The sequence below is a fragment of the Pagrus pagrus genome (assembly GCF_965226575.1).
Source record: "Pagrus pagrus genome assembly, chromosome: 20".
Lineage (NCBI taxonomy): Eukaryota > Metazoa > Chordata > Actinopteri > Spariformes > Sparidae > Pagrus > Pagrus pagrus.
In genome coordinates this window covers 14,334,862-14,348,196 of record NC_140207.1, presented here as the reverse complement: position 1 = coordinate 14,348,196, position 13,335 = coordinate 14,334,862, and the positions used below count along the sequence as shown (strand labels likewise).

General features: G+C 41.9%; 1 protein-coding gene across 3 annotated transcripts in view; it reads right to left on the bottom strand.

The window, feature by feature from the left end:
* Positions 1-13,335, bottom strand: part of pola1 (polymerase (DNA directed), alpha 1) — a 59,568-nt gene that overhangs the window by 45,153 nt on the left and 1,080 nt on the right. For all 3 annotated transcript variants that reach the window (XM_084340243.1, XM_084340245.1, XM_084340244.1), the window contains exons 3-26: positions 13,204-13,300; positions 13,037-13,114; positions 12,805-12,920; positions 12,617-12,679; positions 12,391-12,492; positions 12,083-12,236; positions 11,834-11,996; positions 11,514-11,686; positions 11,310-11,422; positions 10,998-11,111; positions 10,833-10,907; positions 10,596-10,734; positions 10,282-10,436; positions 10,030-10,114; positions 9,827-9,888; positions 9,469-9,558; positions 9,201-9,317; positions 8,945-9,120; positions 8,623-8,752; positions 7,630-7,749; positions 7,448-7,538; positions 7,232-7,353; positions 6,924-7,073; positions 6,372-6,494 (exon numbers count right to left, since the gene is read on the bottom strand). In XM_084340243.1, coding sequence (XP_084196369.1) covers positions 6,372-6,494; positions 6,924-7,073; positions 7,232-7,353; positions 7,448-7,538; positions 7,630-7,749; positions 8,623-8,752; positions 8,945-9,120; positions 9,201-9,317; positions 9,469-9,558; positions 9,827-9,888; positions 10,030-10,114; positions 10,282-10,436; positions 10,596-10,734; positions 10,833-10,907; positions 10,998-11,111; positions 11,310-11,422; positions 11,514-11,686; positions 11,834-11,996; positions 12,083-12,236; positions 12,391-12,492; positions 12,617-12,679; positions 12,805-12,920; positions 13,037-13,114; positions 13,204-13,300 — 2,808 coding nt within the window. The remainder of the gene's footprint in view (positions 1-6,371; positions 6,495-6,923; positions 7,074-7,231; positions 7,354-7,447; positions 7,539-7,629; positions 7,750-8,622; positions 8,753-8,944; positions 9,121-9,200; positions 9,318-9,468; positions 9,559-9,826; positions 9,889-10,029; positions 10,115-10,281; positions 10,437-10,595; positions 10,735-10,832; positions 10,908-10,997; positions 11,112-11,309; positions 11,423-11,513; positions 11,687-11,833; positions 11,997-12,082; positions 12,237-12,390; positions 12,493-12,616; positions 12,680-12,804; positions 12,921-13,036; positions 13,115-13,203; positions 13,301-13,335) is intronic.

Genomic DNA, 13,335 nt, shown 5'->3' with positions numbered 1-13,335 from the left:
CATTAAAGTTAGGAGAAAATACAAGTTTCAAAAAGTTTTAAATCGTATTGATGCTCATATCATAAAACAATTTATATTAATATGCTTTATCCCTCAGTTCTGTGACCAGTTATTCTTTTCATCAAGTGATTTTACAAAAAGGCACTTAAGCAACATTTGCTAGCTGCTGCTCTAATGTAAGGAAAAGTTATCGGACACTGGTATTAGAATAGATATACTTTATTGATCCCAAGCTGGGAAATTAGAGCTACATGCTGCTTTTATCATCTCTACAATGCAGTGCAGTAGATTAGAAGATCAAGTTCATTAGGTCAAGAAACTTTAAGGTTTTAATAGAACTGAACATACGTACCACCTACCAGCCAAGTTAGATAAAACCATGCACTAATTATCCTCTCATTTACAGCTCTAACAGTAGCCCTGATAAAGACACCACATGTCACATCAATCCATAATAAATTATAATCCCTGCCATTAGTCTGGTCTCACATGGCCTCATTAGTAGGTGTTACTAAAGTCGGCGTTTAGACTCTGAAACCTGTCCACTGTCAGCCCTCACAGACAAGCTAATGCAGCCAAAATAGCAGCGCTGCTCCCATGTGACTATTTGTTAAGTCCACTCCTATCAGGAGTAAAGCCAGCTCTTTAAGAGGACTACAGGACCATGGAAACACGCAGCCCTCATTTCCCCAGACATGAGTATGCACACATTCATGGCCTGACACACACACACACACACCCACACACACACAAGCTTAGGCAGGCTTATGTATTCTTACATCTAATTCAGGGAAATGTAAAAATGACCCCTGTGATTCTGAAACAGCAGCAGCCATCGAGACCCTGAATGAAAGAAATGGGGGCGACGATATCTACACGCACATCGTCTCTGCACAGCCTGACAGACGCACAGATGAGACATGATCGGGTGGTTTAGGTATTCCTGTGTCTAATTCTGGGAAGTGATTTGTGATTCTTGAGACAAGAGGAATGATACAGAACCTGAATGAGGGACACCAGGGGCAACAATATTTACTTAGACTTCATTACAAGCACACGCACCGTCGCACACAAGCGCACACAGGGGTTTAACCTAAACCAAACTTTGACCTCTCCACACCCTCTTCTGATACCCAAGCCCGCTTCTATCCTTCACTCCACATGCCATCCAATAATGTCAACTACGAGCTCCTGTCAGGCTGTTTTTAAACACAAGGACAGAGACTCAATTACAGGAGAATGGCTCTCAGGAGTCGTCCTCCGTCCTGAGGCAGACAGACAGACAGACAGACACACACACCTGCTAATGGTTGTCAGATTTGCTGGCAAAAGGGGCAAAAGGTCAAACCAATCTGCGTTCCGCAACAATCAGCGGCTTCCAGCGGCCTCCGTTGTTAACATCACTCGATTAGGAGGACATTCACACTCTAAGTTTGTGTTCAGAAGCAGGAGAAGGTTTACATGCTTTCTAAACCAAAATGTGTCAGAAAAGTGGCAGAATTAAGAAACATACAATCGAAATAAAAGAGCTTCCAATACATTCTGAATCAAAGATAAACTATACTCCAGGAAAAGCAGCTCGTGGTGCCCTTGACTGTTAACAGACACTTCTCTATTTGCTATGACTGGCACTATTAACACCAGCATAGGAAATTAACACCATCATCAAGCCAAATGCTGTGCAGTTTTTCCTGCAACTGATCTCTGATCTCCATCTGCAGGAAATCCTCCTTTCTCTTTAGTTTAGTTCTCTGTATTTGTCAGGTGAAGATAGGGTGTCCACCAGCCAGCAGACAATAAAAGTCTTCCTGGCATTTATCAGCCTATTATAACCACATGCGTGTAAGTTGTCTGAGTTTCGTATATCTGTTTCTCTGCATCCAACTGTTCTCTGGCGAACATACAAAAGGACCCAAAATAACGCTGAGGGGTTGAGGGGGACATCAATCTGTGGCTGTGTAATCCTAAACCTTCACCTTCCTCTTAATACCCATCATCCCCCCCTTAATACCCACACATACCAGGACAGAGTAGGGCCACAACAAATGGTGCCCCCACAAAGGGCAGAGTTCGGCCAGTAGCACTTGCGTGCATAGACACATGTACATAAACACATACATGAAGACACAGATAGATAGATGTAAGACATACTCAAGGAACACAAACCAGGGTGAGGAGGGGAGCTAAGTGGGGGCTTTCCCCCCCTTAACTTGGCAAGTCTGATCAAAAGAGCCACCGCCAAGGGTCCGTCAACCCTCTCATCTGAACCCTCCCCCTGGGCTGAGTAACCACTGTAGGCCCCTGTCTGACCTGTCCTGCCACAAGGGGGGTTTAGGCCCTCAATTTAAAACGAGAGTGAGAGAAAGATGAGAGCTAAGCCAATCAATAAATACACAGAACACATGCACATTCACTCCTCCAAACGGATGAAGGGAGCACGCTGCGAGGGCGAGAGGGTGGATTTACACTGCGGACAGAGCAGTGGTTGGTGTACGTGTTACAATTACAAAAATAAAAAGCCTCCTAAATCATGAAATGAAAGTAGAGTGCAAATGTGACGATTAAAATGGGGGCGGGGGTGCAAACGGCAATACCCACAAATACACTAGAAATCCTGCTATAAATGCCAGCTGGCCCTTTCTGGCTCGCTGCAGTCAGAAACTACCAAGAACTACTTGGCTTACAGTTGTTGTTTAGCATCAGGGCTCCATATAAGTTTAATAAATAAGTTTTAATAAACCACTTCATAAAAGAATCTGATCTGATCTGATGTACAACAGCCTATCCTTCTATTCTATCTATCCTGCATGGGTTTGCTGCGCTAACAATGATGGCATCAGTAAGCACGTACGCTGGTGAGGCCAGGGTTTTGAACGCAAAAGGACAAGAAATTCCAGCTTTGCCTGTACATTAGCCGCAGACAATGTATTTTAGCGTCTGTCCATTGACTGTTGTTATCGGTCTTGTGCTGCAGATCGCTCTGCTGGTAGCAGCATGGATTCTGCTCCGCAGCTCTGACGTACTTCCGTCACTCTCAACCGTGCCTCCTAAAAGTTACATCTGTATGTTAGCGAAAAGGTTTCTTTAAGTGAATGAAACACTACATTTATGTACGGTCAGGTTTGGGCAACAAAAGCACTTTGGTCAGGTTGTGGAAAGATCGTGATTTCAGTTAAATTGTAACAAAAAAGAAAGTCTCAAGTCACTGCTGACTTTTTCTGTATTTAAAACAGACCATAATCTTTTGCTAACCTTAACCCAGTGCTACCAGTGCCTAAACATAACTATAACAATTTAAATAATGCTGTACTCACCATGAATGGATAATATATGCTAAGATTGCCTATTTTGGTGGGAAAGAAAAAAACATTATGTTGTCAGTGAACATTTTGCTGATATATTAACATCCATATTCGTTTGGAATATCATGTTTCTCTCAAAACGTATTTGTTGCTGGAAATTAGCTATATTTACACGTAATTCAAGGAGATGGGGGAGATTGACGTTGTTATTGTTGTGTGTCCCGACACAAAAGACCCTGAAAAATCTGATTTGATTGACCAGACTGAGATGAATCATTTGGAAATCCAATTGTAACCGAATTGCCAAAAAAAATGGATTTGAGCTGGCAGTGTGTTCAAGGCCCATGACTGTAGCGTAATAACTTTTTTTAAACGCAGTTTTAAAACGTTGTGGCAAACTAAATTTGTCAAAATAAGGGTTTTCATTTAAAGATTTTCAACTAACAAATAGATGACCAAAAATAGGAGATTTCCGAGAGTGACAAATTACTGTCAACAACATTTGTTGAGTATCTAATTTACAGCGGGGCTCCTTGGTTGTGTTGATGCTGTGCTCTCCCCAAACACACAACCTGCAGTATAAATAGATATGTGTCTCAGATCATGGATACAAAGTAAACAAAACACAAGATTGTGCAAAGGGGGAGGGATTTCCTGCTATCTCAGCGAGTTGAGATCCAGTCCGTGCTGTGTGCTCAGCACATTGTTGGTTCAGATTGGACTGATGACCTTTATAATGCACGTCACTCCGATCCATCACATTACTTCAAATGTATGCAATGTACTAACGCACTTAAGTCCTAATTAAATACAATCCAATTTGTTTATGGCCCTTTCAACACACTGGGTAACTTCAGACGGCTGAGAAAAAGGCCCTGGATTGCAACCCACAGGACTTAAAGGATCCGCCGCAAACACTCTAGTGCAAGACTCCACAGGACACTCCCAAAGGTCCTGTGTCCAAGCCTCTGCATGACAGAGCCAAGTACAATCCACGGGCGAGTCTTGTTCTGGCACGTCTCACAGATGCTTGATCGGATTTAGATTTAGGGTTTGATCTGGGTTTGAAGGCCAGGTAGATGCCTTGAGCCCTTTGTCACGTTCCTCAGGCAATTCCTGGGAATTTTGTTGCAGGGTGCAATGTCCTGCTGGGGGGGGGAGACTACCACTGCCATCAGGGATGTCCTTGGTCTTCTACAGTGTTTGGGTAGGTAGTGCATGTCAAGCGACATTCACTTGAATGCCAGGTTCTGAGGTTTCATGTCAGAACATTGGCACTGTGATCAATGTCACCCCACCCATTAGTCCTTTAATGTTGTTGCTGATCAGTGCATGTCGACACAATTATCTCTGGCCAGAGGTTGGTATATAAACATGAAAACAAAATGACTGGTTAGATTATACAAAATACAGCACTATGATTTACTTTTCATGTTAGCATTTTAAGATTCAGCTTGTAGTTTTCAAATCAGTGATAAGATTGTCTGAATCTGTATCAGATACACTGGATAAGACACATTCCTTCAAAGTCTCCTATTTATCCCTTGAGACTGGTCTTGGATATGTTCCTGTGGCTCTGGAGCAACAGGGATTTTTTCCATGTCCAGACTTCACTTCTGGGATAAGCACTGAGATGACATCAGTACAGACATGAACAGTTTCTCAGAAAAGCTTTTCATTCTGTATTCAAGTTGCAAATTCAATCACATCAGCATTAGGGCTAATACCTGACCCTCTGGATGTATTGTTCCATTTTCAACTTCTTCATTTCAAGTGGGAAACCAGCGGGGGTTAATGGGCTTTGAGTGATGCAGTGACGAGTAGACAATAACTAAAATTAACTGTAGAGTGATTTATTTAAAGATCCTAAGATATGAGGATTACAGACTTGAATTAACTGTAACTAATATTTAGTTTAACGCTCCTGCACAGAACTTGGAAAGTGCAGCAATGTCACAGATTCTGACAGTGATGGTGACATTGTGTTAGAACGAGGTAAAATGTAATGAACCCATCCACTTCTATCTGTTGACAAAGATACAAGCAGCAAGTCTGCAGGCAGAGAAACTCCCACCTGTCCCAGCGAATCAAATGTGCACCTTTTACAATGTAGCTCTGTCAGCCGAACAACGAGCGTGTCTGGAGGCACAAACGGACTGACAAAATAACACACACACACACACACACACACACACACACACACACACACACACACACAGAGTTAATGCCCTGCCCTCTATTAGGGAGCACAATGAGTGTGTAAGGGGATCTTAATGAAGGACTCCCCTGAGGCAAAGCTCGACGCCTCTGCTGAGGATGTGTACTGTTAGAGCTCATTAAATGAACATGAGTACTACCACCAACATGGTGGGAGAGAGAGTGTGTGTGGTGTTCAGTTACAATACCACATTTAGCCGTTTATGTCATGCAGTATGCACGCCTCTTTGCGCCAATTTATTGAGCGTGCACACCCATGTTGTTCCATTCGTGTGTTGAAAGAACACAATCAGACTTTACATGGGGAGAGTGTGAGTTACGTGTGCGCTCCTGTGGCGTTTTGTTACTGGGAAATACTTCCATAGAGCCATTGATATCACAGGAACTACAGAAGGTCCCTTATCCTGACAAATCAACTTGAAGAAATAATCATATTTAGAACAGGAAAGGGCACAGGGTGAGGGAAAAAGAGAGAGTTTGGCGGATGACAAGTGTGAAGCAGGAGAAAAATAGAAAAGAAACAGAAGATGAAGAAAAGTCAGAAAGAAAATGGAACAGTGGAAGGAGTGGTTCACGATGTGGAAAATGATGCAGCAGTGCCCTCTTGTGGGTGAAAATGGAAGCATTTGAACAACGTTGAAGACCAGATGTAAATCACAAAGGGATTACAGAACATCCTCACTATCAAATCATTTTTTGCTGTGTTCACCTCAATAAAGTAACCAATTCAGTTTAACCACAAGCTTTCTTTAGCTTTGTTTAATTGGATCTGTGTTAGCTATCTGACATACAACCGCACAAACTTTTAAAGGCTACAGATGTGTTTATGTATAGCATGCAGGTTTGACTCACCTCTCTACCCTTGTGTGTGACCAGTGCAGCGAGTGGCTTGGCGTAGAAGCGGCTGAAGCTGAATCCCAGGCAGCCGTACATACTGTTAGCGGTTAGCTTCAGAGCCTTCTGACGGATGTCATACTGGTGGACACAAGGACTTAAATTATACCAATCACAAAGAATTTCATAATTTAAGATGCTGAACTGCTGTTCTGTACGCTCAGTATGATCCAAACATTTACTAATAAATTGTTAAATAAATATGCTACTTGATGTGATGCTTTGAAATCATAAGTATGACAGATGCATACCGATGGACAGAAAAGAAGTCAATTATACAGCAGGAGTGGTTTGAGAAGTTTGTAGACCTTATGAAACTTTATTTCTTATTCTGTTTCCAAATGAAGTGGGAATTCATAATCTTTCAATACAAACAAATAGGAAGGTGGATATCCCACTGAAATTCAGGAACCTGGAAATGCCACACAGTATGTAGCATCTCTGTGTTTAAGTGTGCATGTGTAGGTATGTGTGAATGTCAAACGTGTGTGTGTGTGTGTGTGTGTGTACCTGCATGTAGAGGTCTGGGTTGATGTCCTGCTGCTTCATCAGCTGTTTGACCTGTTTACGCCGCTCAACCAGCTTCCGGATTTCTTTGGGCAGGATTCCCATATCCAGGTCTGAATCTGGGACTTCGGGAATCTCCTCAGACTCATCTCCCTGTAACCATAGCAACAAGTGAGTGAAAACTTTTTCTCTGGTGACCCTGATGTTAGGATCAATCTATAAATCATGTCTGAACTTTATCACTCATTTATTAATGAATCATTTGATTACATAAACACATTTGCTTCTACAGTTAACACATGAACACACACCTGGTTCTTCTTTGTGTTGTGAGCCTCCCTCTGCACAGTGGTGAAGCAGATGTTGAACTCTTGGATGATTGAGGGATACAGACTGTTGAAGTCAAGCAGCAGCACAAACTTGTCATAGAAACCTATAAAGTGAAAGAGAGGGAGGTTATAGAAATACGTACACAGGTGTACTATACATGAGTCAAATGGTGACTTCAAATTAAAACACAGACTTACCAACTTTAGGATCCAGCACCAGACCTCCAGCATAGGCTGCCTTCTTCTTCCTCTTGCCCTTCCCTGTATCCACATCTTCTTCCCCCTCAGCCTGGGAAACAGGAACAGAGACAAAACATTTATCACATAAATTTAAATTACAAAATAAGAAACTGTGTGTGGTAGTGTGTGTGTGGCTGTACCAGTTCCATCTGGGCCTTTTTGAAGGACAGTTTGTCAGGGACAATGTAGTTTTTGTCGTGGAAGGCGTGAAGCAGGAGGAACTCATTCCTCTCAGAGCGGCCGCCCATCAGAGTACGAGACTGTAAAGAAGACACAGGAAGACAACAGAGGATTGAAGCAGGTTGCATGTGTATTATTACAATTTACTATATTACAACAATATGACACTACTGTAAGAATGCTATGAATCTGAACATCATATGTAAATTTAACATGAATATAAGATCTTGCATCCTGAAAAAAAAGTTTCATTTGAAGTTTACAAAGTCACCCTACATCATTTTATTTTGTAGTTCTCCCTGAAACACACTACTTGATCGAACTACACTGGCTTTAAGTCTCGACAAAGACTTGACAGACTTAAAGTACAAGTCTTTTCTCTTCACAAGACAAACAAGTCTCGCTTTTGTCTACATATTGTTTGGTTTTGGACTTCAATTTTCACTATTTTAACTGTACAATAAACGAGAAGAGCTGCTGCGTGGAACCGAGAAACCTCAACGATCGGCCACACCTGTTTCTTTTGTCGGGTATGTTTAAAATACTTCTTTCAACTAACTTTAGCAGAGCAGACATTTTGGATTTCAAGAGCCAGAGCCAGACAGCTGCCTTTCACAAAATCTTATGACATATGGCAAAATGTGAGGCACAATTTTGATTGTTATTTGCATTTTTTTGTTTAAGCTGAGCAATAAGGATGGACAATGGCTGTTGTAACATTTAATGAAGGCCTGCACAATATGGAGAACTATAAAAATCATCATTATCTAAGATTTTTGGTGTCTACACTGTTTTGTCACATAATTTACCTTTATGAAATTACAGCTTCTGCAATTTGGATATAACACTATGATAATATTTCGATTTATTGTACAGCCATAATTCAATGTATATATTGTTTTGCAGCTCTGGGTTAATGAAAGTAAAGGATGTGACGCGTTGTTGTGTGTTACCATGACGTTGCCAGCGATGTTGGTGATCTGCAGGGCCAGCGGCAGCACATTGAGCTCACACATCATCTGTAGGATCAGCTTGGCGTCTGTCCATGTCAACTCCAGCAGGTAGAGCAGGTGAGGAGAGTCACTGACATGCAAACACACATACACTTTTCAGGATACACACACATTTTTTTACCACATACCAAAAAATATAAAATGATTAAATGGGAAAATAACTCGAACTTGTTTACATTTTAAAAACAAAATAATTCCTGCAGATGAAGACAGAAACTTTTTTTCTGATTTGGTTGAACTGGCCCTTTAAGGACACACAAACCTGTACAGATCCTTGATGTTCTCCTGAGGGAATGTGGCTCTTTCTACCTTCAGCACCTGTGTAGCCAGTTCAGTCAGATGGTAACTTTTACAGCGAATCAGCTCTTTTGCCGAGATCTCCACATCGCACACGAGGCGGCCACAGGTGGCGCTCTTCTCTGCAAAGGCACTACGACCCTGCCAAGCACAACAACATTTAGTGACGTACAACATGGGATAGACACATTTATATTGCTGAGGATTTCTGCACTTCTTACCCCTAGTTTTGGCATATTTGCCCTTCTGAGGCGTCCCATTTTAGACCAGTGGGGAACCTTGCACACATTGATCCTCTGCAGAATCACTTCCAGGTCAAAACCAAAGATGTCGTGACCCTACAGGACAAGAATAATGATCCTAACTTTTAACCCGATGAAACACTGCACCTTCATCCGCACTTCCTTGTACATCTTACATTTGCATTAAAAGAATCTGTAATGGATTCAGGAGACACAGAGTTTGTCCATCCCAACGTGTTCTACTTACCACCAGCACATCGGGGTCAATTTTGTGCATCTTGGCCAGGAAGAAGCCAAGCAGAGTCCGCTCTGTAGCAGCGATCTCTACTTTCCCATTCTAACAGAGGAAGAGTCACATTATCAAATACAATGCAGTGAAAGTGTTGTGATACTAAAATATATTCCCTACCAACTCTAATAAAATCCACTTTTTGTACAAATGACACTAAACTGCCTTCTACTTTGGAAACTGATTTTTTTTTTTTAATGCCACATGAATAAAGTTTAACATTGTATTGTTGGGAGTCTTTTGGTGGTGATACTAAAAATATCAATGTTTCCTTTTTCCTTTCTCTGTGTAAACACCAAGTTCCATCATCACCCACCTTCTTCCTCACTGCGTCTTTGAAGTCATAGGGGAAAATACAGTCGGACGGTTTACTGACAACTGCAAAGACAAAAAAGAAAATCAGAACATTTCCTAAACTATTGCCATTCAAGCATTCTGTCTGACTTTTATTTTCCCATATATTTCTTTGTATTCAAAAATTGCAATGAAAACATTTAAGTTAAAAGATCAATGACTTGCCACAAAAATGGGTCTGGTATGGAGGTTGAGGTGGAGCTTTGTCCATATGGAACTGATAATGGACGAGTGCAGCCAGGGACACAATCTGCAGAGGAACAATGACATGATCAGGCCCTTGCCTACAGAGTATTTCAGTCTGAACAACACTGCTATAATAATTTTAAAAAATCATTTTATCAGTGTCCTATACATTTACTGCTTAAAACAGGAAACTGTATATTTGATTGTGTGTACAGCTGGTAATGTTCTGACCTCGTTGTGGTGCGTCTTGGGGTTCTGGACAGTCTTGAGGCTGATGGACATGACGGTGATGGGTGGAGGTGACAGGTCTTTGACCACAGTGACCAGGTCACTCCTCAGGGACAGAGCCTCCACCTTACACCAGCTGACCGGCTGGCCAATCAGCTCTGACACAGACACAGAAGGTACATGTGAATTTACAAAATCAAAATAATTATAGTATGGGCTTCTAAATATCAGAATCTCTGAAATACAAATCAAGTTAAACCCAGGGTGTTAAATCAGTTTTAAAAATTATACAGCCTTAATAACACAATCCTTCTTACGTGGTGTCTTGATGTCAAGCCAACACGGCCCTCTGATCTTCCTGTTGAGGAGGAAGTGCTCCAGACTGGAAGTGTTGGTTCCAAAAATGTGGGAAAATGTCGCCCCCTTCAGGTCTGAAGGCAAAGCAGGGAATTCAGCCTGCAAATAAAACATTTAACCACACAGATGAAGAGGTGATAAAATAATAATAAAGTAAATAACAGCTACATAGGGTGTATGTGTGCATGTCTACTCACAGAATATCTGACTTCCAGGTACTCGCACTGACTGGGCACATCAGGAATTTCAAAAGCGTAGTTCTTCTCCACTTTCTGCATAGAGAAACACAAAATAAACACAAGTTACAAACATGTCACACTTACATTCATGCTACAAGTCACATAACCGAGTTTAGGACCAACCTTGGACTTGAACTTCATGATCTTGAACTTTTCAGAGAGGTCGTTAAATTCCTGGTAGACATCCATCATGCCTACAGGAGTGTCCGAAACCTCTCCGGTCTTGGTGTTCACTTTCTGTTCATGAAAACACAACGAAACAATTGAAAGAATTATTAAAATAAAAAAACAATTTAAGGGAAGGTGTCGCTATCTTGTGTGCATATATTACTGCTGAGAGAACCATTACAAAAACATAGTAAAAGGGAAGAAAACTGACAAACTGTCCTGACACGATCATAGTTACACTAATGTGAAACGAGCAGGAACACTTACATATTCGCGAGGCAGGAAGTACATGGTCCGCTCAATGTTCTTGACAGTAACACAGCAGCTGACGTAAGACTTTGCAGACTCGATCCACACCTTTCCAAACAAGTACACCACACCTAGGCCACAGTTAAGTTCAAGTAAGTAAACACTTAGGAATTTCCTGATATAATCAACTATATATTCCCTCCAGATGTGAATATGTCTTACCTGGTTGGCTGTAGGGTTCCTCAAAGGCATCCAACCAATAGAAGCGGAAAACCTGCTCCCCATCTGGCCCCTCCACTAGAGGAAGTTTGCTGGAGTCGACCTGTATCTCTGCTTGAGCCTCACTAGCTCCACCCTCCTCCTCTTGTCCCCAAGAGCTCCCAATCCTGCTGGACCTGGAAAAGGAAAGGAAGGAGAGAAAATGCTAACTGAACTTGTTTTTAAACTGTTTACCTTAGAGCTCAGTTATATAACGTATGTACACCATTTTAGGATTGAGCCAGAAAAAAGAAAATAGGGGGGAAAGGCAAAAATGTACTTACAATAAGACAGGGTCCTGGGGCTCTGCTTTGGCCTCCACTTTAACAGCCACCTCAGCTGCTGCTTTAGGTTCAGCTTCATCTTTCATTGCAGGCTTCTCCTCCTCGAGTCCAACCTCCATCGGCTCATCGAAGTCCACCCCATCAAAAGCCATGGCATCATTCGCTGAGAAACATATTGTCATAAAAGGTAAGGTGCTAGAAGGAACAAGAAGCGCAAAAAGCCAGGACTGATGTATCCGTCTTTCTTACCTTCCTCTTCTTCTGGCTCCTCCACTTTTACCTTATGCTTCTCTACAGGAGGAGCAGTTGAGGAGGAAGTAGGGCGGGCTGATGGCCTGGGTGTTGGGTCAGAAGGCGGCGGCCTGATAACTTTGGCCTTCGTTCCCATAGTGGAGGGTGACTCCTGGTATTACAGAAGTGACATACAATATCTTAAAATTATTGAATTCAAAATGTATAATCTGACCAAGGACATGCTTTACAAATGGGTATAATCATAAATATGATCATTTAATTTTCAAGATTGTGATAGATAGTTATGATATGCCATAGGATACCTTTGGCATCTGAGGTTTGATGGAAAAGGGGTTCAAAGGTGATCCAAGAGACTTCTTTTTCTTCAGAGTGACCACTGGTGGAGGAGTCAGAAGATTCGGTTTCTGAGAAAACAGGAGAGCCAGATGTTAAAGGCAATTATCACAACATATCAGATTAAGTATGGGCAATAAAGAGGTGGAGAAGTTGGCTATGAGCAATGCACTGTCTAAAAGATATGGGACCAACCACAGAGTGCAGGTCCTGTAAGATATCTCCTAACAGGTCATCTTTGGACAGGTCCACGTCTTTCTGCAGGAAACAAAATTATTCTTACGGTCAATGCAAGTGTTAGAAAAAGTGTAAAGCATCTCTTTTATTTTAAGTCAGGATCTGCACAGGGGACAGTCAAGGACATGATGTCTGCAGAAACATACCTCGGCAGGTCTTTTGACATTACTGTTCATGAAGAGGCTCTTAATGGTGTTGGGCTTGGCTACAACAGATTTCTTCACATTTTTCTTGGAGTCTGCTCCTTTAGCACCAGCCTTACCTGCAAATAAAAATAAATTCACTCCTTGTACAAAACTATTTACTACACATTTCCCCACACTCAACCTCAAGATACACTTACATTGTTGTGTAACATAATAGTGTATGAATGGTTACCTTTGCTTTTTTCAACTACGTCATCATCCAAGTCATCGTCAAAGATTTCTCTTCCGTCCTCCACATATCCTGTTCCATCTGAGGGAAGAGAAGAGAGGAGAAACTTTCCTCGTCAGACTTCCTCATCACACACATTCCCACGGTGGGCACAGGAGACTGAGACTCACCATCATCAACAATCCAGTCATCCTCCTGTCTGTCTCGAACCATCTTCGAGTACTGATGCTCGTCCACCTCCTCATACACACTCGTGAACTCTTCCACCTGGAGAACATAAACGGTGGTTGACCATAACACAT